The sequence below is a fragment of the Meles meles genome, chromosome 6, assembly GCF_922984935.1.
Source record: "Meles meles chromosome 6, mMelMel3.1 paternal haplotype, whole genome shotgun sequence".
NCBI classification, from domain to species: Eukaryota; Metazoa; Chordata; class Mammalia; order Carnivora; family Mustelidae; genus Meles; species Meles meles.
The window spans coordinates 121367321-121390747 of NC_060071.1; the positions used below are offsets into that span (position 1 = coordinate 121367321).

Here is a 23427-nt window from a genome sequence, read left to right on the forward strand (position 1 = left end):
TGGGCCAAAGTTAGACACTTAACTGACTGAGTCATCCAGGTCCCTTTCATCCCTCAAGGTTTCTTGCCACAAACACAACTCTGAGAAAAGGCCTGGATAAAAAAAGTGTCCAGGACTTTGCATGCTTGGCACACAGGAAGAACACGCAAGGAGGCTCAGGACCCATGTGGATTCTCTCTCTCAAAATGAATGCAGGCAAAATGTCCGATCAAGGCACAGCTCTACCATCCTCAATCTTTTTCAAGTCAGGCTCTGTTTTACACAGCTGTAGAACTGATCACACCTCCCAACAGCTATCCACACTGAGGAAAAACCAGAGCCACAGCTCTTTAGTTTGCAATAGTGATATTTATAAATGTCTTTAATACCAACTAGGAAGTAAATGTAGAGCTTTGTCAACTGTTACATTGTCACAGAAAAGGAAATAATTTTAACTTAAAGAAATAGATGACTTCTTTACTATGTAGTTGTTTGCAGAAAAAGGAACTAAAAATACGTTCAGAGTGATTGAACAGAAATAATTCTTATTTCTTTCAATAGATGGGATTGCTACTTTTATGTATTATAATTTTACTTTTGAACATACTTGATTTTTCATCAGGAATAATATATAATAAAGGTAAGTTTCAGACTCTTATACTCTGTTTTCTTGTAGGAATTCTCCTTTATTCCTTTCCTCACTAAAAATTAAAATACATTTTTTGGTACTTCTTAACATTGTCTTCCAATTTCCCCAGGTATTATTTATTGTGTGTTTGTCCAGAGGTTTCTAATATCACCATGAATCTATTGTTATTAAGTTGTGTACATAAACACCTTAGTTATGGAGTTTCATCACTTATAAGTATTAGAATATTGAAAGTTGAAGGGGAATTTCATATTTGAAAAACTTGAATTATTTAGTAATTTAAATAGCTTTTTTTTTTTTTTTGGCTTTTTCCTATATGGTTACATGTGGTGTGAATTGTAAACTGAATTATAAGGCTAACATATTGAGGCTGAAAACCATTTTCTGAAAGTAATACATTGATTAAATTACCCAGTAGGACTTTTACAGTGGAAATGCTTTGTAAAAGGAATAAGACAAGGCAGTTCACCTCCATGTGTGCAGATTGTCTAGATTCTCTAGCATTTTGGACTGGATCTGCTAGAACATAGTAGATGCTTAATTAAAAAAAAATTGTTGACTGACTAAGGAAGAGAAGGATTCAGGCTATCTTCTATTCACAGGTGTGTTGCAGAAATGCTTGAGTCCTGGGATAACTCAGTACCAGTCCCTAGGTTCTACTGGAGAATATGTAACACAGAGATGGGTCTAATCTCAGATTGGAGAGTCACAGGCCAGTTTATGAGATTTCAGAGAAGGGAGCTTTTACTTCCACCTGAGGGGGCAGTCAGGGAAAGCTTTGCACAAAAGAGAGCAATCAATTTAGGTCCCCAAAATGAGTAATCTGTGTCTATGCATTTATAGGGGAGAGGATTTTACAAAGACAACATCAGGGTAAGTGATGGTAAAGTCATGGAGATAAGTAATCATATAATGTGAGGTGAGCAGTAAGTAATTCAGTTTGGCCAGAATGAAGGTATAGAAGAAGTAAAGTATGTTAGAAAGATAGGAAACTGGTTCATGTCATAGAATTACTTGCATACCTGGCTGGAATTTGGGCTTTAGCCTAAAGTCATTGAGATGGAGATTGACAGAATGGATAAACCCCCACAATCCAACTCTGCTTTCTACAGGAGATTCACTTCAGATCAAGATAAGAAGAAGGGATCTTCCTCCCAACCCCTCCTCCAACCTTTTGGGAGAGTAGTCACTTTCCTATCAATAGCTCTCTATTAAAATACAAATTCTCTCTTCAGTCTCTAACTCCTGTTCCTTTTCTGTGCTCACCAAGGACTTTAAGAATCAACAACTATTTAATATATACATTGCAGAATTTCCAGCTTTGTTTTATCATTGATCTGTAGTCTTGTATCATTGTGGCCAGAAAATGTACTTGTTATGATTTCAGTCTTCTTAGATTTTATATTTGTTATGTCTCTTTTTGTGGGATTTAGCTGGGGGATTCTTCTTTGTGCACTTGAGGAAAATGTGTGTTCTATTTTTCTTGGATGGAATATTATATATATATATCTTTCAGAACCATGTAAAGTAAAAAAAAGTTATTGACTTTGCATCTGGATAATGAAATTTGTTGAAAACCTAAAAAAATGTTAAAAATGAGTCAAGAACTGGTTTTTGGTCACTACTGAATTTAAAATATACAATTATAATTCTTACTCTTTTAAAATTATTTTGTCACTTTAAAAAATATGATTCTTTTAATGGAAGTTCTTCTATGAGTGATCTAAAATATATGTATTTTTGTATTATTTAGGTGATATGGAGAAACACTTTATGTGTAATAACCAAGGGTTCTCCCAAAAGAAAGAGATAATCAAGTTGTATCTTTCCTCAGATGACTTGGTAAGGTCCCCTAATAGTATGCAACAACCCCTCACAGTCTTTTTATCTCCACTGGAAAACCAGTAGCACCATACTCTTTTCAAATACCTTCTACTATGTTCAGACTTGAAGAGGTAAAATCCTATGTAAATAATAATCTTTTTTTATTCCATTCCACTTGGATCAGGTAAAATACTGCATTTAGCCATTAAACAGCCTGGGTGGTTTTGCTTTTTTTTTTTTTTTTTTGATACATCCCTTGCCCTTTTTAAAAGGTTTGGTTTGTTGTAATGATCTTTATTTTTTATGGATCTGATTTGTCCTTTCAAAGTTTGACAGATGTAGCCTGTTAGAGAAATTTACTTCATACGACCCAAAGAAAGAACCTTTCCCTTTTTTTTTTTTTTTAAAGATTTATTTATTTGACAGATAGAGATCACAAGTAGGCAGAGAGGCAGGCAGAGAGAGAGGAGGAAGCAGGCTCCCCGCTAAGCAGAGAGCCCGATGCGGGGCTCGATCCCAGCACCCCGGGATCATGACCTGAGCCGAAGGCAGAGGCTTTAACCCGCTGAGCCACCCAGGCGCCCCAGAACCTTTCCCTTTTATAACGAGTACCACATTGCAGTTGTCATTGGGATAAAGGATAATTTTATTTCTTCAGTTCATATAAAGGCATTTAAACACACGTAACTCCCCAAATAAAATAAAATGTTAATATAGTCATCCAGCAAATGCTAACAAAAGAGTAAGCTCAGAAAAAATATACAGATTGCTTGAAAATCTCCGATGAATATAATAAAAACAAGGACAATTTTATTTTCCCCCAAAGCCTTTTTGACTTAGTTTCCAGTTCCTTCTTGATATGCCAAACATATATTTACTTTTATACTCACAACTGTTGTGAAGTGCATGCCGTTTGAGTCAAAAATACCTTTCCTGTTTGTGATTACATATCATGGAGAAAGATGGGCTTTAGAGGAAGAGAGACCTTCCAAGCTGGTAAATCTTGGAGCTATGCACAGACATACACGGTCTGTGTGCCTTGGGGCAGGTTACCTAACCCTGATTATCCCTAGTTTTATCCTCTTAAATAGGGAACTTACCTACATTTTGGATGGTTGTGATATAGTAGCCCTAGAAGTGATATTATTAGAAATGATGCCTAACATTTATAAAATGTTTATGTGTGGCAGGCATTTTCAGAGTGTTTTATGTTCATGATGACATTTGATCTTCTGTAAGAGAAGTACTTAAGATTCGTGGAGGAGGACCGAGCCTCCCCTCTTAGATTCAGTACCTGGCACTTGTAAAATAAATGGGTGAAAGACAGAGTAACAGGAGAAAAATAAAATAAGATAAAATAAAATAATAAAATAAAAGAGGTATTTCTACATGTGACGGCAGATGGCTTTGATTCTATATTTATTAAATGTTATAATTTTATGTCCATTTTTTGACAGTAAAGATTCTTAGATTGATGAATTGAAACCTGTTATGACATTGGCATGAAGTTCTAGAAGTGTACTTTTTCAAAAGAGATTCCCCCCCACCCCCGAGACGAGAATTACTGCATATAGCAGTCTTTGGCAGCATCTATTTTCATAGATTTCCTCTCACTTTTAAATTAATGTAAAATATGCTTCTCTCCATCAAATCGTCATTACTTTTTTTTTCCCCTCCCCTCTTTCCCAAAGAAAATCGAGTGTTCTTTCCAATCTGAAAGTGAGCTTACTTCGAAGGAATTTCTAGGTGTGTTCACATCAGGAGGACTTGCTCCGAGCTTGGGAATTATAAATAGTACCTATACGGGCATCTTCCACTTCAATTTAACTTTGGTAATAATATTTTATTTTATTCTTTGATATTATTAATAAGAAGCATACTCTCTCTTATAGGATGTGTTTTTTTCAAAAACAGCTCATCCATAATATCACATCTCTATATGTTTTAAACCTAACAATACAATGTTGCACTTTTTGCTTTACATAGTTTTTAAGAAATTAGCGTATGTGCTGCTGAAGCAAGCGCTAGTTCTTAAGAAGTTAAGGAAAAAAATACATATGGTTTTTTACTCTTTACCTACATATTTATGATTTCCATCATTCTTCATTCTTTTCCAAGATAAGAGTTGCCATCTGGTGTCATATTTCTTCAGCCCCAAGAACTTTTAACATTTCTTACAGTGCAGGTCTGTGGGCGATGAATTCTCTGGGAGTTTTAACCCCTCGAAAATATCCTTACTTCGCTCTCATTTTGGGGGGGGTAACAAAAAATGTATTTTTATTAAGCTATAATTTGCATACCATACAGTTCACCTATTTAAAATGCACAATCAAATGCAATTTAATATATTCACAGAGTACGCCAGCATCATTACTATCTAATTTTAGAACATCATGACCGTGAAAAGACAGCCCATCCCGGTTAACAGTCACTCCCCCGTCCAGCTTTTGCTCTCAGATGTAGACAGCACTACACTGCGTGGGTCTCTCTGGAGTTGCTTATTAAGAACATCTCAGATAAATGAAATCCTATGACACGTCACTCTTTGTGATGGGCTTCCCTTCAGTTAGCATGACCTCTGCACGTTTCGTCCATGTGGAGGCACGTGTCAGGACTTCATTTCTTTTTATTGTCAGATCACATTCCATGGTATCAACACCACGTTTTGTTTATCCTTTTGTCAGTGGCTGGACATTTAGGTTGTTTCCACTTTGGGGCTACGATGAGTCATGGTGCTATGAATTCTGTGCACAAATCTTTGTGTGGAAATATGGTTTGATTTTGTTTTTTTAATCTCTCTTGGGTGTCCACCTGGGAAATCGAGTGGGCAGGTCCTAGGGTAACAGTCTGGTAACTGCCAGACTGTTTTCCAGAGTGGTTGCACTCTTTTACCTTCCCACCAGCAGTGTATAGGGTTCACATTTCTCCACGTCCTCACCCACAGGTGTTATTGTCAGCATTTGGTGATAATAGTCATCCCAATGGATGTGAAGAGCTATGTCGTTTGGTTTTGATTTGCATTTCCTTGATGATTAATGATGTTCAGCATTTTTTTCACATGTTTATTGTCTATTTGAATATCTTCTGTGTGGAGCTATTTAAATTCTTTGTCCATTCTTAATTGGGTTATCTTTTTATTCTTGTCTTTATATTCTTAGTACAAGTCCCCTTTCAGACACATAATTGGCAAATGTTTTTCCCATTTTCTGGTTTGTCTTTTTACTTCTACAAAAGTTATTTTGATGAAGCCTAATTACACATTTCATTGTTGTTGACCTTGTTCTTTGGTGTCATGTAGGAAGCCGTTGCCTAGTCCCATGTCACAGAGATTTACCCCCTGTGTTTTCTCTTAAGTGGTTCATAGTTTTACTTTTTACATTCAGGTCTTTTTGTATGTGGATATCTGTCTTAGCACCGTTTGTTGAAAATACTCTTATTCTTTCCCTACTAAATTGTTTTGGCACCTTTGTTGAAAATCAGTTGACAGTAAAGGTGAGGGTTTATTTCTGGATTCTCAATTCTATTGCATTGATCCATGTATCTATCCTAGCCAGTTCAATGTTGTCTTGATACTGTTGTCTTGTAGTAAGTTTTTAAATAGGAAGCATGAGTCCTCCAACTTTGTTATTCCTTTTCAAGGTTGTTTTTGCTAGTCTCTACATGAATTTGCTAGCTTCAATATGAATTTTAGGATAAGCTTGTCAATATTTACAAAGAAGCCTGCCGGAATTCTGATAGAGATTGTGTTGAATCTATAGATAAATTTGGGTGGTATTGCCATTTTAATAATATTATCTGTCCATCCATGAATATAGATGTTTTTCTATTTATTTAGATTTTTTAAATTTTCTTTTAGTGATACTTTGTAGTTTTAAGTTTTATAATGCTTTTGTTAATTTTATTCCTAATGTTTTATTCTTTTTTATTATTTCTTTCAAAAGATTTTATTTATTTATTTGACAGAGAGAGAGAGAGAGCATGAGCAGGGAGAGTGGCAGGGAGAGGGAGAGGGAGAAGCAGGCTCCTGCACTGTTCTCCTGAGCAGGGAGATTTGCATTTCCCTGATGATTCTAAAATGTAGAATTGTTCTCCTGAGCAGGGAGAACAATGCAGGACTTGATCCCAAGACCCTGGGTTCATGACCTGAGCTGAAGGCAGACACTTAACTGACTGAGACACATATGTGCCCCTCTTTTTTATTCTGTTGTAGAGGGAATTGCTTCCTTAATTTCACTTTCAGATTATTCTTTGCAAGTGTGTAGTAATACAATTAATTTTTATATATTGATCTTGTATCCTACAACCTTACTGAACTTATTTATGAATTCTAATAGGTTTTCAGTGGTCACTCTGATTTTTTACTGATACTTTTGTCAGATACAGAATTTCTGTTCAACTTCCATTTACTTTCGACGTTTTGAGTACATTATTCTGCATTTTGAATATGTGAACTGACACCATTGTTTCTGAATGAGACATCAACTATTAATTGTATTATTATTATTATTTTTTAAAGATTTTGTTTATTTATTCGACAGACAGAGATCATAAGCAGCCAGAGAGGCAGGCAGAGTGGGGGAGGAGGGAAGCAGGTTCCTCACTGAGCAGAGAGCCAATGCAGGGCTCGATCCCAAACCCTGGGACCATGACCTGAGCTGAAGGCAGAGGCTTTAACCCACTGAGCCACCCAGGCACCCCTATTAATTGTATTATTGTCCCCTGTATGTTATGTGCCGTTTTCCTCTGCATGCTTCTAAGTGTTTCTCTTTGTATTTGCCCTGATTGGGTTTCTCTGGGCTTCTTAGATTATAAGTTTATCAAATTTGTAAAGTCTTCAGCCACTATTTCTCTAAAAAAAAAAAAATCTACTCCTTTCTCTGTCTCTTTTATTACTGGAACTCTACTTATGTACATTTTAGAACATACAATATTGTCCTGGAGATATCTAAGGCTCTGGTCATTTTTCTTTAATCATTTCTCCCCTTGTTCAGATAGAATAATGTCAACTGCTATATCTCTAAGTTCACTGATTGTTTTACCATCTCCAATTTACTCATCTAGTAAATATTTTATTTCATTATTAAACTTTTGTCTCATTATTTCCACCTTGTTTTACTGATATATTTTTGTTTTATGTACTGGGATTCCCTATCCATTCTTTCACTAAGACATTTTTCTTTAAGCCTATGTACATATTTGTAGCAGCTGCTTTGAAGTTTCCATCTGCTCTCTGGACTCACTCTGGGTCAGTTTATTGTCTAACTTTTTTTTTATCAGTTACATGTTTCTCTTTCTTTTCATGTCATATCATTTTGGTTAAAATTAGACATTTAAGATAAGAAGCTGTAGCAACTCTGGATTCTGTTATGTTCTTACGAGATTTTGCTGGGTGGGGTAATTGTTGGTTGTGGTGTAAAGGGCTCTTTCTTGCCTTGACACAAACTGTAAACTGTCTTGTCTGTGGTTTCAGCAGGTGTTATCTCTGCTCAATTTTTTAAACTTTCATGGTTGTTGTTGTTGTTGTTGTTTTTGTTTTTTTTAACATGGCCTTCATTGGTCTCCTCTGCACCTGTGTTGCCCTAGGATTTGGGGAAATTTATATTTAACTCTGAGCTCACCACTCTTGCAGTTCCTTTGACCCTGGGATTTTTCCCTTAAATTCCCCAATTGTCTGTCTACACCAAGCTCTGTTCTCTGACACATCATGCCAGTAATGCCTCAGTTTTGTGCTACCTGAGCACGGTTGCATGGTGTGCCACTTTATAGAATTTTACATTATCAATTAACATTTTAATTATTTCTAGTCTTCTACTATTACAAGCAGTGATGAAAAATATTCTTGATACATTTTATTTCACAAATATGTGAGTATAATGTAGGATAAATTCTGAACAGTGAAATTGCTGGGTAAAGGGTATATGCATTAGATGTTTTTATTTAATTTTTACTTTTAAAGATAAGGTGGGATATAACAAAGTAAGTATTGCCATTGACATTGTCAAACAGTATATTCTGATGTCTTCTTTATTCAAGTTCAGTGATCGAGCTTACTGGTTGATCAATATTCCCAGAGAAAACATTACAAAAAATACAGGTAAGAGTGATCTGAACTAATTTTTTTACTCATGGGTCTGGGTTGCCAAAAGTAGCAAATAAAAAACATTTATATTAAAAAATTATTTACTATTCCCTATAAGTGTCTCATGTCATATTTGGGACATACATACTAAAAACCACTGTAGCTCATCTAAAATTCAAATTAACTGTAGTGCCTATATTTTATCTGGCAATTCTATTATAGATGGATTGGTTTAACACACATAACATTTATACTGTTCTTTATTTAAGTAAACTCATTTTCTAGAAATAACTCAGAAGTTGTAGTATGGAGAAATTCATGTACCAATAGGTTACCTTAAAATAGTCTGTAATAGGAAACATATTATTCACTATGGAATCTACTATTATGTGTTATGCAGTGGCATAGCTTTATATGTTACTATAAATACCCAGATGGAAAAAGGAGGAAAATAAAATTCCAGGAGTTATAAGTATGGAGCTAGTGGACTGAGCTAGTAGATCTTGAGGCATGAAATACATTTTCCATGTTTAAAAATGATGGAGGGCATATTATTTTAATATGATGGGTGCAAAAAGTGGAAACCAACTTGGTTGGTTTCTTCTTGGTTTGGTTCCTTCACTGCAGAAAAAAAAAGATATTTGTTTTTGTCATGGAACCCAAAGATAAAAATGCAACCAGGTTATAGGAAGGAATTAGGACTAAGATATAGACAGCCATCAAGACTTTCACCCTATTTCTCATTTCTGTGTTTTCTATAAATCTACTTTTATTTTTCTCTCTCTGCTGACTAGATCTCCATGCTGCCTCACTGCTAGTCAATTTTTGAAAGTATATTTCCTAGGAGCCAGTCCAATTCCAGATTCCCAGGAGAGTATCTTTAATAGGCCTAGTGTTGATCCAGCACCCACTTGTGTACCAGTCCAATGGGGAGGGACCAGGACAATGGGGATCCTACCGACCAACCCCTCTAGGTACAGGAGTAGTTAAAGGGCATACGGGATTGTGTGTCTTTCAGAGTAAATGTGGGGGGTGGTTAAAATAAGGAAGAGAAGATAGAAAAGTTTCCATATGAGGAAGTGCCAAAGAAAAAATCTGCAAAAGGAGCCCCATTGCTATAACATCAAATATGAATCAGATCAGCACATTAATCTGTATTCATCTTAATTTTTTCCCACATTGATCTATTGGAAACTTGGTGATATTTTTTTCAAAGAACTCATCCTGAAAATTGTACTCCTTTTATTTTTTTTCAATCTAACTTAACTCTCATCAATATTAGGATGGAATGTTCTAGCTCCTTGGCATAATATTGACATGCGTTTGAGAACTGAAAAAATGAGACCACTTGTTATTTTTGCTCCTTCTAGTAATAAACTATGATTTCAGAAATGCAGTGATTCTAGAGTCACCCAGACAGGAATAAAGGTGATCTGAGAACTTAAGTATTTCATATGGAAAGACACTACATGAGTTCTGCCTCTCTTGACACAACTCCCTGGAGTGAGTAAAAAGAAATATATTTGAGCTCATAATATACTAGGAGAGGACTGCCTAATTAGTAATAAGCTAGAAATCAGGAAAAAAATGTTCAGGGGGAAGGAGACCATACTTGCTATTTCATTTTTTTTTCTTCCTTAATCATATCTTATCGATTGCTCTGGCATGAATTGGAGTGTTATGTAAGCATGACATCTTGGGAAGGGTAGTTGAGGACACATCAACTACAGAGGTAGCAAAATAATCATCATAGTAGTAGAACTAGCAGGTTCAGCACTATTCTAAACACTTTACCTATACTAGCTAATCTATCCCTCACTATGTGCTAGGTGCAATTATTATGCCCATTTTTTTTTCTTTCTTCTTCTTTTTTTTTTTTTTAACATTTATTTATTTATTTGAGAGAGGGTGGGGAAAGGCAGAGGAAGAGGGAGAGAGTCCCAAACAGACTGTGTTGAGCTTGGAGCCCAACGCAGGACTTGATCCCATGACCCTGAGATCATAACCTGAGCCAAAATCAAGTTGATCACTTAACCAACTGTACCACCCAGATGCCCCTATCGTGTCCTTTTCAAATGATTCAACTGAGACCCATGGAGACATAGGGAGGTGCAGTGATAGCTAGAAAGTGCTGAAAGCAGCCTGAAGTTTGACAGTTTATAATTGTTGAAAGTAAAAAGAGTTCCTCTTTGATTTACACCTCATAATTTGTCCTTTTTTAACATTTTAAATAATATATAATTTGCATTCAGTAAAATGTCTCCTTTTTGAAAAACATCTAGTTCTGTAAGTTTGCACAAATGTGAACGGTTGTGTAATCACTACAATCAAAATACAGACCTGCTCCAATACCCAACACCATTATCCCATCTGTGGTTGACCTCTCCCCATTGTCCAAGCCCCCCATCACTGTGGATCTGTTTTCTTTTCCTGTCGTGTTTGCCTATTCTTGCGTCATATATGTGGAATCATGGAAAACGTGGCCTTTTAACCTGGCTTCTTTCACTTAGTGTAATGCATCTGAGATTTCTCTATGTTGTAATTTCTTCCATTTTCTTCCTGAATAGAACTCCATTGTATGGGTGTACCAGAGTTAATTTTATTGACGGGCATTTGGATTTTTACAATTTTAAGCATACGGAAGCATACAGGTTCTTTTGCAATCATAAAATTTGTTGTGTTTGGCTAATACCAAGGAGTAGGATTGCTGTGTTATATGATAAGTGTAAGTTTAACTTTATAATTGTCAAACTATTTTCCAAAGTAGCTCTATCATTCTGCATTTTCACCAACAGGTTATCTGAACCTATGCCAGCACTTAGTATGTATAAGGGTGTGTATGTGTGTGTGTGTGTATACGCATGTGTGTGTGTGTATAATTTTAGCCATTCTAATAGCTGTATAGTGACATTTAATAATTTTAATTTGCAATTCCCTAATAACTAATGACATTGAACATTTTTTGTGCTTATTTGCCACTTGAATTACCTATGCAAATATTTTGCAAGTTGGTTAATTATTTTAGATCCAAGTCCCTTATCAGATATATGATCTACAAATATTTTTTTCCTAGGCTGTATCTTGTATTTTTCATCCCTTAAGAATATCTCTTGAAGATCAGAGTTTTTAATTTTGGTGAAGTCTAATTTATCAGTTTTTATTTTATGGATTACACTTTGGGCATCATAGCTGACTCAAGTTCACAAAGATATTCTCCTATATTTACTTCAAGAAGATTATGGTTCAAAGTTTTATATTTAGGTCTGACTCAATTTGAACTAATTTGTTATATGGACTAGGTTTATTTGGGGGAGGGGATATAGATACCCAATTATTCCAGCACCATTGTTATAAAAACTATTTTGTCTCCATTGTATTACTATTTCTGGGTTCTCTGTCTTTTCACCAATACCCTGTTGTTTTGATTACTTAAGCTTTATAAACAATAAGCTTGTAGGGGCATCTGGGTGGCTCAGTGGGTTAAGCCACTACATTCAACTCAGGTCATGATCTCAGGACCCTGGGATGGAGCCCCGCATCGGGCTCTCTGCTCAGCAGGGATCCTGCTTCCCCTTCTCTCTCTCTGCCTCTCTGCCTACTTGTGATCTCTGTCAAATAAATAAATAAAATTTTTTAAAAAATAAAAAATAAAAAGTAAGCTTGTAATAAGTAATGTTAATCCTTGAACTTTGATCTTTTTCAAAACTGTTTTGGCTAGTATACTTCTTTTGTCTTTATAAATTTTAGAATAAACTTGTTAGTTCTATTAAAAAATCCCATGGTTTACGTTTTTCAACATTTCCTTAGCAATTGGGGGTCTCTTCTGATTCCATACAAATTTTAGGATTATTTGCACCAGCTCTTTGAAAAATACCGGTGGAATTTTGATTGGAATGGCGTTAAAAGTATAGATTGCTCTAGGCAGTATAGACATTTTAACGATGTTTATTCTTCCAATCCAAGAGCATGGAACGGTCTTCCATCTTTTTGTGTCTTCTTCAATTTCTTTCATGAGTGTTCTGTAGTTCCTCGAGTACAGGTCCTTTACCTCTTTGGTTAGGTTTATTCCCAGGTATCTTATGGTTCTTGGTGCTATAGTAAATGGAATCAATTCTCTAATTTCCCTTTCTGTATTTTCATTATTAGTGTATAAGAAAGTCACTGATTTCTGTACATTGACTTTGTATCCTGCCACGTTACTGAATTGCTGTATGAGTTCTAGTAGTTTGGGGGTGGAGTCTTTGGTGTTTTCCGTATAAAGAATCATGTCATCTGCAAAGAGAGAGTTTGACTTCTTCCTTGCCAATTTGGATACCTTTTATTTCTCTTTGTTGTCTGATTGCCATTGCTAGGAATTCTGATACTATGTTGAACAAGAGTGGTGAGAGTGGGCATCCTTGTCGTGTTCCTGATCTCAACGGAAAGGCTGCAGGCTTTTTCCCATTGAGGATGATATTTGCTGTGGGTCTTTCATAGATAGATTTTATGAAGTTCAGGAATGTTCCCTCTATCCCTATACTTCGAAGCGTTTTAATCAGGAATGGATGCTGGATTTTGTCAAATGCTTTTTCTGCATCAATTGAGAGGACCATGTGGTTCTTCTCTCTTCTCTTATTGATTTGTTCTATCACATTGATTGATTTGCGAATGTTGAACCAACCTTGTAACCCAGGGATGAATCCCACCTGGTCATGGTGGATAATCTTTTTAATGTGCTGCTGGATCCTGTTAGCTAGGATCTTGTTGAGAATCTTTGCATCCATATTCATCAGTGATATTGGTCTGAAATTCTCCTTTTTGGTAGGGTCTTTGCCTGGTTTGGGGATCAGGGTAATGCTGGCTTCATAAAAAGAGTCTGGAAGTTTTCCTTCTGCTTCAATTTTTTGGAACAGCTTCAGGAGAATTGGTGTTATTTCTTCTTTGAAGGTTTGGTAGAATTCCCCAGGGAATCCGTCAAAACAAAACTGGCGGCATCATGTTACCCGATTTCAAGCTTTACTACAAAGCTGTGATCACCAAGACAGCGTGGTACTGGCATAAAAACAGACACATTGACCAGTGGAACAGAGTGGAGAGCCCAGATATGGACCCTCAACTCTATGGTCAAATAATCTTCGACAAAACAGGAAAAAATATACAGTGGAAAAAAGACAGTCTCTTCAATAAATGGTGCTGGGAAAACTGGACAGCTATATGTAGAAGAATGAAACTCGACCATTCTCTTACACCATACACAAAGATAAACTCGAAGGGATAAAAGACCTCAACGTGAGACAGGAATCCATCAGAATACTAGAGGAGAACATAGGCAGTAACCTCTTTGATATCAGCCACAGCAACTTCTTTCAAGATATGTCTCCAAAGGCAAAGGAAACAAAAGCGAAAATGAACTTTTGGGACTTCATCAAGATCAAAAGCTTCTGCACAGCAAAGGAAACAGTCAACAAAACAAAGAGGCAACCCACGGAATGGGAGAAGATATTTGCAAATGACAGTACAGACAAAAGGTTGATATCCAGGATCTATAAAGAACTCCTCAAACTCAACACACACAAAACAGATAATCATATCAAAAAATGGGCAGAAGATATGAACAGACACTTCTCCAATGAAGACATACAAATGGCTATCAGACACATGAAAAAATGTTCATCATCACTAGCCATCAGGGAGATTCAAATTAAAACTACATTGAGATACCACCTGACACCAGTTAGAATGGCCAAAATTAGCAAGACAGGAAACAACGTGTGTTGGAGAGGATGTGGAGAAAGGGGAACCTTCTTACACTGTTGGTGGGAATGCAAGTTGGTGCAGCCACTTTGGAGAACAGTGTGGAGATTCCTCAAGAAATTAAGAAAAGAGCTTCCCTATGACCCTGCAATTGCACTGCTGGGTATTTACCCCAAAGATACAGATGTAGTGAAAAGAAGAGCCATCTATACCCCAATGTTTATTGCAGCAATGGCCACGGTCACCAAACTGTGGGAGGAACCAAGATGCCCTTCAACGGATGAATGGATAAGGAAGATGTGGTACATATACACAATGGAGTATTATGCCTCCATCAGAAAGGATGAATACCCAACTTTTGTAGCAACATGGACGGGACTGGAAGAGATTATGCTGAGTGAAATAAGTCAAGCAGAGAGAGTCAAGTATCATATGGTTTCACTTATTTGTGGAGCATAACAAAGAACACGGTGGACATGGGGAGATGGAGAGGAGAGGGAGTTGAGGGAAACTGGAAGGGGAGATGAACCATGAAAGACTATGGACTCTGAAAAACAACCAGTGGGTTTTGAAGGGGCGGGGTGGGTGGGAGGTTGAGGAACCAGGTGGTGGGTAATAGGGAGGGCACTTACTGCATGGAGCACTGGGTGTGGTGCAAAAACAATGAACACTGTTATACTGAAAATAAACAAAAAAAAACAGACAAAAAAATCCCATGGTTTTTAGATTTGGATTGCATTAAATCTGTAGGTTAGAGAGAATTGACATCTTACCACTGAGTCTTCCAATCCATAGACACTGTATACCTCTCCATTTATGTATATCTTCCTTGAACTATTTCATCTGGCTTTGTGGTTTTCAGCATAGAGATATTACACATTTAAAAAAAAGATTTTTATGACTAAGTATTTCATATTTTTTGGTATATTATAAGTGGTTCTTTTAACATTTGAATTTCCAACTGTTCATTGGTAGTATTTAGAAATATGGTTGCTTTCTGTAGATTGATTCTGTGTCTTACAACCTTGTTAAATTCACTTATTGGTTCTAGTAGATTTTTGTATATTCTTTGGTTTTTCTACATAGAAAAATCATTCATCCAGAAATAGAGATAATTTCATTTCTTCCTTTCTAGTATGTATTCACTTCTTTCTTTCTTTTTTTTTTTTTTTTGTCCTCATTTATAGTGGTAGGACCTCTAGTACCATGTTTAACAGAAATGATAAGAGGACATCTTAACCTTGTTTCCAATTGTAGGGGGAAAACATTCAATCTTTCATCATTATGTTTTATATTACTTTGGCATTGTGTAGATGCCCTTTATCATGTTAAGGAAGTTCCCTTTTGTTCCTAGTTTATAGAATTTTTATCATGAATTGGTGTTGAAATCTGTTAAATGCTCTTTCTGCATCTGTTGAGAAAATAAGTATTTTCCTCTTCAGTCTGTTAAGAAGGTCAGATTTCTTGCTTTCTTTCCTTTTTTTTTTTTTAAGATCTTATTTATTTATTTGATAGCGCGCGAGAGAGAGCACAGCAGGGAGACCTGCAGGCAGAGGGAGAGGAAGAAGCAGGCTTACAGAGCAGGGAGCCTGATGTGGGGCTCAGTCCCAGGACCCAGGGATCATGACCTGAGCCAAAGGCAGACTCTCAATGACTGAGCCGCCCAGGCACCCCGAGGGTGGATTTCACTGATTGATTCATTTTTGAATTTTGAGCTAGCCTACAATCCTAGGATAAACAACTCTTGGTTATGGTGTGTCATCCTTTTTACATATTGTTGGACTTGTTTGGCTAGTTTGTTCTCATGGTTATCAGTCTGGAGTTTTACTCCTAAGGTCTTTATCTCCTTTTGGTATCTGATAATGCTATATTTTTAAATTTTTTTAATTTTTAAAATTATTTTTGTTAGCGTATGATGTATTATTTGGCCCAGAGGTACAGGTCTGTGAATCGTCAGGCTTACACATCTCTCAGCACTCACCATATTTGCTCTGCTGTTTGCTTGCTGCTGATGAACACCAGGGTGGTGCTCAACTTTAAGCTGAAAAAGGACATGCAGGGCTTTGGGAAGGAGTCGAGGTAGCCAGCACAGGGGATAACATCCTGTTCTTTACGGAGCCTCAGATGCTTTAGAATTTTCATCACCCTGGGGAACATCTTCAAGATGTCCTACAGGATCAAGCTGTTTGGCTCTTGACCACCAGATATGAAACTCAGAACACACGTGCCCAGATGCTGAGTTTCCATCCCTCCATTTCTGATGACTTCAAGAATGTTTTTGACTAGGAAACCACTGACCTTCCCAGAAAGCCCAAGCTCATGGTGGTCGGGAGGGCGGAGGGTGTTTGGCAAGATGCACAATGTTTCCCAGCCACATTGCTTTTCTTTTCGAAAGTATTTTCACTTTGGTCTCTGAACTGAAATGCTGTCTTAAGGAGTTCCAGGAAGGCTTAAATAAGGGGCTGTGATAGCAGTGCATTCCCCAAAGATAAAAGAACATGTCTAGATCATTTTGTTGTATTGCAAGTGGAGATTTCACTAGAAACCAATTTCTGGATATTTCTTGGTTTATTTTTAATAGCCATCTTTTGGATATAAATTACACACATTTTAAAAAAGATTTTACTTGTTTTAGAGGGAGGGGGAGAAAGAGAGAGCCCCATGTGTGCAAGCACCGGGTGGTGGGGGCGAGGGACGAGGAGGAAGAAGGGCAGAGGAAGAAAGAGTCCCAAGTAGACTCTGCCCTGAGAGCAGAGCCCATCCCCTGGAAATCCTATGGCCCTGAGGTCACAACCTGAGCCAAAATTAAGAGTCCCTCGCTCAACAAACTCTGCCACCAGGAGCCCCAAATTATAGATTTTTAAAAAATCATTTTCATCCAGAGATCTGGGTAAAAGGTTGGCTTTTTAGTTTTGATTCATGCTCTTTATTGGACAGGGTTTATGAATAATGAACAAGTTCATTGTTGCTGGGTCTAACAGCACTGCTGGGACCAGCAAGGGGCCTTGTGTCCAAATCCCCCACCCCCTCCACCCTCCAGATGGGCTCTGTTTGGCAGCTCACTAAAGCTGGGGGTCAGCCCCAGGACTTTCAGGGTGAAGATTCCCATGGAAGACAGACCCAGAACAGTCAGCAGAGGCAGACAAGAATGTTACGAGAAATTTCCCCTTGAGGCCCTCTGTTCAATAAAGTAACTTCGGGGGCACCTGGGACACTCAGTGGGTTAAGCTTCTGCCTTCAGCTCAGGTCATGATCTCAAGGTCCTGGGATCGAGCCCCGCATCAGGCTCTCTGCTTGGCAGAGCAGGGGAGCCTGCTTCCCCTTCTCTCTCTGCCTGCTTCTCTGCCTACTTGTGATCTCTCTCTGTGTGTCAAATAAATAAATACAATCTTTAAAATAAATAAATAAATAAAGTAACTTCAGGACCTATTAATTGTATAATTACTAGATTGATGGTGATATGGTGACTAACTTCTGAAAGCTAGGGTTTCTGAGTCTGCTTTTCAAGAAGGCAATTTCAAGATTGAAAAACAATGAGTCTCATTCTAGGAAATACAGCACTTTGCACAGAGGTTTTTTTTTGAAAGGGAGTTCTGATCTAATTGCCAAAATAGAAATACAGGTGATCATTGCCTAGAACCCCACAGAGCTGCGTGGTTGTTGTGCTTTTTGAAATCCTGACTTGCAGGGAAACCTGGTGGGAAGGAAAAGTAAGTACATAGGCTTTTACAAAACTAAGTGACCCTGGACATAAAGCTGATTTCTCAAAAGAGAAATGGACAAGTACCTAAATAGATAAATATGAGGGAGAGTCCCTCCTATGTTATGGAAAAGATTTTACAGGGTCCTCTTTTCATTAAATGTTTGGTGGGATTCTCCAGGCCAGTGAAAACATGTAGGTCTGGAGTTTTCTTTGTGCGAAAGCTTTTAACCACAAATTCCATTTCCTTTATAGATACGGAGCATACTCAGGTTTTCTATTTTTTTCTTAAGTATGTTTTGGCAGTTTGTATCTTTTAAGGAACTTTTCCATTTCATCTACAGTCTTGGATTTATGACACAAGAACTGTTTGTGATATACTCTTGTTTTCCTTAGAAGGGGGAGTCTGCAGTGATGGTCCCCGCTTCATCCTTAATATGACTTATTTGTTGCATTTTTTCTTCTTAGATTAGTCTGACAAGTTCATCAATTTTATAGACCCTTTCAAAGAAGTATCTTTTGATTTCATTGATTGTGAACCTTGTTTTCCTGTCCTTTATTTCACTGACCTTTACTCTTATTATTCTACTTACTTTTGGTTTAATTTATGGCTTTTTCCCCCCAGTTTCTGAAACTTGGAACCGTTAGATTAGGGGTGAACCAACGACACTTCTGGCCTGCAGCCCGTTTTTGTGAACAAAGTTTGACTGAAACACAGCCATGTTCGTTAATTTCTGTGTTTGCTGTGGCTGCTTTCAAAAGCACTATGATGGCAGAGTTGAAGTGTTGGGACAGAGACCACACGGCCCATAAAGCCCAAAGTATTTACTACTTGACTCTGTGCAAGGCCATTGCTGTCTTTCAACCCTGGCTTCGGATAGGTGATTTGTTTCTTTTACCTGCTATAAATATTTCTCTGCTATATATTTCTCTCTATATAAAGCACTGCTTTATCTGCATCTCATAAATTTTGATTTGGTTGTGCTTTCATTTGCTTTCAATTCAAAATACATTCTAAAAAAAAAAAAATACATTCTAATTCGCCACGCTACTTTCTCTTTGACCTGTGGTTATTTAGAAGTATGTTGTAAGTGGCCGGGGTGGGTGGCTCACTTGGTTAAGTGTCGTCTGCCTTCAGCGCAGGTCATGATCGTGGAGTCCTGGGATCGAGCCCTGTGCCAGGCTCCCTACTCAGTGGAGAGCCTGCTTCTCCCTCTGCCTGCTTCTCCCTCTGTTTGTGCTCTCCCTGTCTCACTCTTGATCTATATCAAATAAGTAAAATCTTTAAAAAAAAGTTGTAAGTTGTCTAAGTATTTGGGGATTTTCCAGATACCTTTGTTATTGATTTTTTCTAGATTAATTCTGTGTTCTGAGAACATATTTCATGTGATAATTTGTTAAGATGTTTCCTGTGGTCTAACTGGTGAATCTTCCAAGTGCACCTGAAGAAAGTACTTATTCTGCTCTTCTCAGCTGGAGCATTCTATGAATGTTGGTTAGCTCAGTTGGTTAATAGTGTTCAGCTTTTCTTTATTCTTACTGATTTTTGTCAATTGCTGAAGAGGAGTGTCGAAATATCCCACTATAATAGTGGATTTTCACATTTCTCTCTTCATTTTTATCAGCCTTTGATTCATGTATTTTGAACCTCTTGTTAAGCACGTACATGCTTAGTTGTCCCTCCTTTTCAGGGAACTGATCCCTTTCACATATGCATTGCCTTGCCCCTCTTTATTCCTGATACTCCCTCCATCTGACATTCTTCTTTGTCAGAGATGGATAGAGCCGCTACAGCTGTCTGTGAATTAGTGTTTGCATAACTTATCTTTTTTCACCCTCTTGTCTAGTTTTCCCAAGACAACCTTTAGAGCACATTAGTCAGCAGAGTGGAAGCACACAAATGAATTTTGAAATAAAACCGAGGCACAGCAAATAAGATCTGACCCAAGGGTCCAGATGCCTCCCACTGAGAATATAATCAGAGGGAGGAAGGCAGAACTTTAAATCTGAGAGTGGTGGGGGGATGCCTGTGAAGGAGGGAAGGACCCTGGGACCGAATTTTCAAGGCCAACTCAGCAGATGTCTTTAACTTCCAGATGCCTCCCGCACTAACTGGTGGTTTGAGACAAGCATGGTGGGTTGGGGGGTGGGGGTCTACAAAGAGCAATGGGAGGTCTCTGCCATGTCAGGAATGGGGAAGTCTACAGTGTTGTAAAGATTGTGAACATTCAACTCTGTAACAACGAGGTGGGAGGTATGAGGCCACAAGAGCTGTGGGGAGGCTCTATGCTCTTCCATATCATACGGCAGCAAGATACGATGAAAAATTACTCAGGTTACTAGTTCCATGGAGGAGCTGTAGCTGTAGGAAGGACTCCATGGAAAACAACTGGTGGGTCTAAGCCAAAATAAACCTCCCCACACTGGAGTAGCTATGGTGCTATTTTTCAGAGTGGGATACTATCACCTTGGTCACTTAGCTATTGGGGAAACCTTCTTCACCCAAAGTAGCAAGGGTCATCACAGCCAGACATCCCTGCTTTCTAGAACTCTTCATGCAGTTCTGTTGTTCTCCCTGAGTTCTTGCATGGCATCCGAAGCAGATGTGAGGGCACGTCCACTACCTGAGGAGCTTTGTTTGGAACTTTGCCATTGAACTCTTACACTTCCAGCTCTTGAACTCTTCCCATGGCCCACTAGCCCCGCTTTGCACAACTTCTTGGCTGCTTCCTATACATCCTTCACTCTATGAGCCACATTGCCAGTGGAAATATTATTTTCCATGTGTTTAGGATGAGCGGGGTTAGTATTACTACCAAACAGAGATGTGTGCTAGTTAATACACATGTGGAAAGAGATGCAGCTGGTATAAAACCAACCCAGAAAATAACTAGATGTTACTGTTAATAAAGAATTAAATCCATGATTTTCCTTATATCCAATCACTCCGTGTACCATCACAGGAACCACACCATTTGTGACTTCAATCAGAACTTGCAGAGAGTTATCTAAGCCTTGGGGATCCTCAGGGCTCCTCCTGTTTTGAAAGCCAAAGATAGTTATGCACATACCAACTTTGAACCCCTCCCACTGAAGGCCAATTAAGTCATACACCAGAAGATTGACTTCTCTTTTTGGGTTAGCCAATTACATGGGAAGCTCCTTTTATAGAAACCTATATGGTGTTTTCTCACACCATTTTCTTTCCCAAAGTCCAGGAATTGCTTGGTGGAAAATAGTGACGGCAAGAAGCACAAATTATCACTTGAGTTACTCAGGTACCAGCTGCTTCAGAACCACTGGGAGAAGGAAATCCTCCCCGGAGTGGTGCACAGACCCAACCAGATGCCTGGGAATGCCTGAAGGCGTGTGCAGCCAAGGCATTTGGGTCAGGCTTATTTTTTCATGAGTGTGCCCTGATTTCAGCCTCAGCCTTGGCCCATGTCATAAGAGCTCCCAGGCTGAGTTCACCACCCATGGCTTCCCCAGGCCCCACCTAGTCTTTTACTTCTAACCCACCAATGCCTTTATAAATATTTAAGGTGGGTTTCTTAGAGATAGCATAGAGTTCAGTCTCAATTTTTACATCTAATCTGGAAATCTGTCTTTTAACTGGAGTTTTTAGTCCACTTATATTTAATGTGATTATTGATATGGTTGCATTGAAATGTGTCATCGGACTATTTTCTATTTGCTCCATCTCTTCTCTACTTTTCTTTCTCTGTTGTCATTCATATTAATTAAGTTTTATCCCTTTTTATCTCCACTATTGGCTTATTAATTATACCTTAAATTTTTTTTAGTGTTGGCCTTAGGAGTTACACTCTATGTTTTAATTAATCATGGCCTACTTTAAGATAGTAGTGTACCACTTCACATGAAGTGGCATTACTTGCCTTTTAAGCCATAATAGCTCTTAGTGAAAAATTATGACCTAAAATATTATTATACAGGAGCGCCTGGGTGGCTCAGGCAGTTAAGTGTGCAACTCTCAGTCTCAGCTCAGGTCTTAATCTCAGGGTCATGAGTTCAAGCCCCATGTAAAAAAATAAAAACATAAATAATTAAATTAAACTAAATAGTATCTGAATTTATGTTGTGGTAGTAAAACCACTTCATAATTCTTTTGTTTATTTTGCCAACAAATTGTCTGTAGGAAAAACATGAGAAACCTTATATATAAATGCAGTCAAAGTGACTGCAAAATGAAGAGTAATGATGCTGGTCATGTTTACGTAGCCTTAAATTTCACCAACTTGGTATATAAAAAAATGGCTGATTATTTGTCTTTTGTTTTCAGATATTGCAGCTGTGGAAGAATGGTTAGTAAGGATCACTTTACAACATGGATTAAATATTTATACGACTGAAGGAACGCTATTGGATAATATCCGAGGTAAATGCCAACAGATAAAAGTAAAATGGAATTCATAATATTCTTCCAACAAACCTTGTACCCTACTGTATACCAGACTAAGTCCGAGAGAGAGAGAGAGAGAGAGAGAGAGAGAGATGAACGTTACCCTCAAGGAATGACAAAGAATTAAATACATGTGGTTAATTGTTAATAGGGGTCTGCAAAGGGTGCTAGCGAAATACGGAAATATATATTTTTCTATAACCATGTTGGGGTCATAATAAACAGTGGCTTTATAAAATTAGTTTTTGCATCTATTATAGAAAATATTATAAAAGACATTATAGAGAATCTTTAGAAATACTATAAAATATTTGTAATACTGATTTAGAAAATATTATAAAAGATACTGTTCATTGGATTTTAGTCTCCTTTATAATGACTATCAGCAAAAATTCTTGCTCATTCTTTGTTAGAAAATTTACATTTTTTCCATGAAAAATTGGTTGTTTTAAAGTTATGAATACTGAGTGATATGACTGTCTAGACCTCTCTTTTCCAATTGTCTGGTTTATAATCCAACTTTTGGATCATCTGTAGCACTATAATATGAAAATTTTTAAAGTCCTCATTCCTGGACTTTGTATTTTTCCTTATTCTCCTCACCTTCATTTTTAAGAAAAGTTTTTCTTTAAATTCCAGTTAGTTAACATATGGTGTAATGTAAGTTTTAGGTCCTTTTTACTTTCTTCTTTTACTCCCACTTTGATTTGATGCTGTATAGCATGCAGAGTAAAGATAAAGAAATATTACATTTTATGGAAAGAATTTTCTGGGTAACTTTAAGAAAAGTAATAATGTCTCCACCCAACCATGTGCCAATTAAAATCAGACCTCTACAAACAGAGCTAGGAATCTGTCATTAAAAAGAGGAAAATCCGGGGCGCCTGGGTGGCTCAGTGGGTTAAGCCACTGCCTTCGGCTCGGGTCATGATCTCAGGGTCCTGGGATCGAGCCCCGCATCGGGCTCTCTGCTCGGCGGGGAGCCTGCTTCCCTCTCTCTCTCTCTGCCTGCCTCTCTGTCTGCTTGTGATCTCTGTCTGTCA

At 37.7% G+C, this 23427-nt stretch overlaps 1 protein-coding gene and 1 pseudogene across 1 annotated transcript in view; one reads left to right on the forward strand and one right to left on the reverse strand.

The window, feature by feature from the left end:
- Positions 1–540: 540 nt before the first annotated feature.
- The window catches only part of CATSPERB (cation channel sperm associated auxiliary subunit beta), a 117863-nt gene continuing 94976 nt past the window's right edge, over positions 541–23427 (forward strand). The window contains 5 exon segments of the mRNA XM_046009900.1: positions 541–619; positions 2382–2470; positions 4144–4284; positions 8486–8546; positions 22265–22360. Coding sequence (XP_045865856.1) covers positions 541–619; positions 2382–2470; positions 4144–4284; positions 8486–8546; positions 22265–22360 — 466 coding nt within the window.
- On the reverse strand, positions 20441–21664 carry LOC123944776 (annotated as a pseudogene).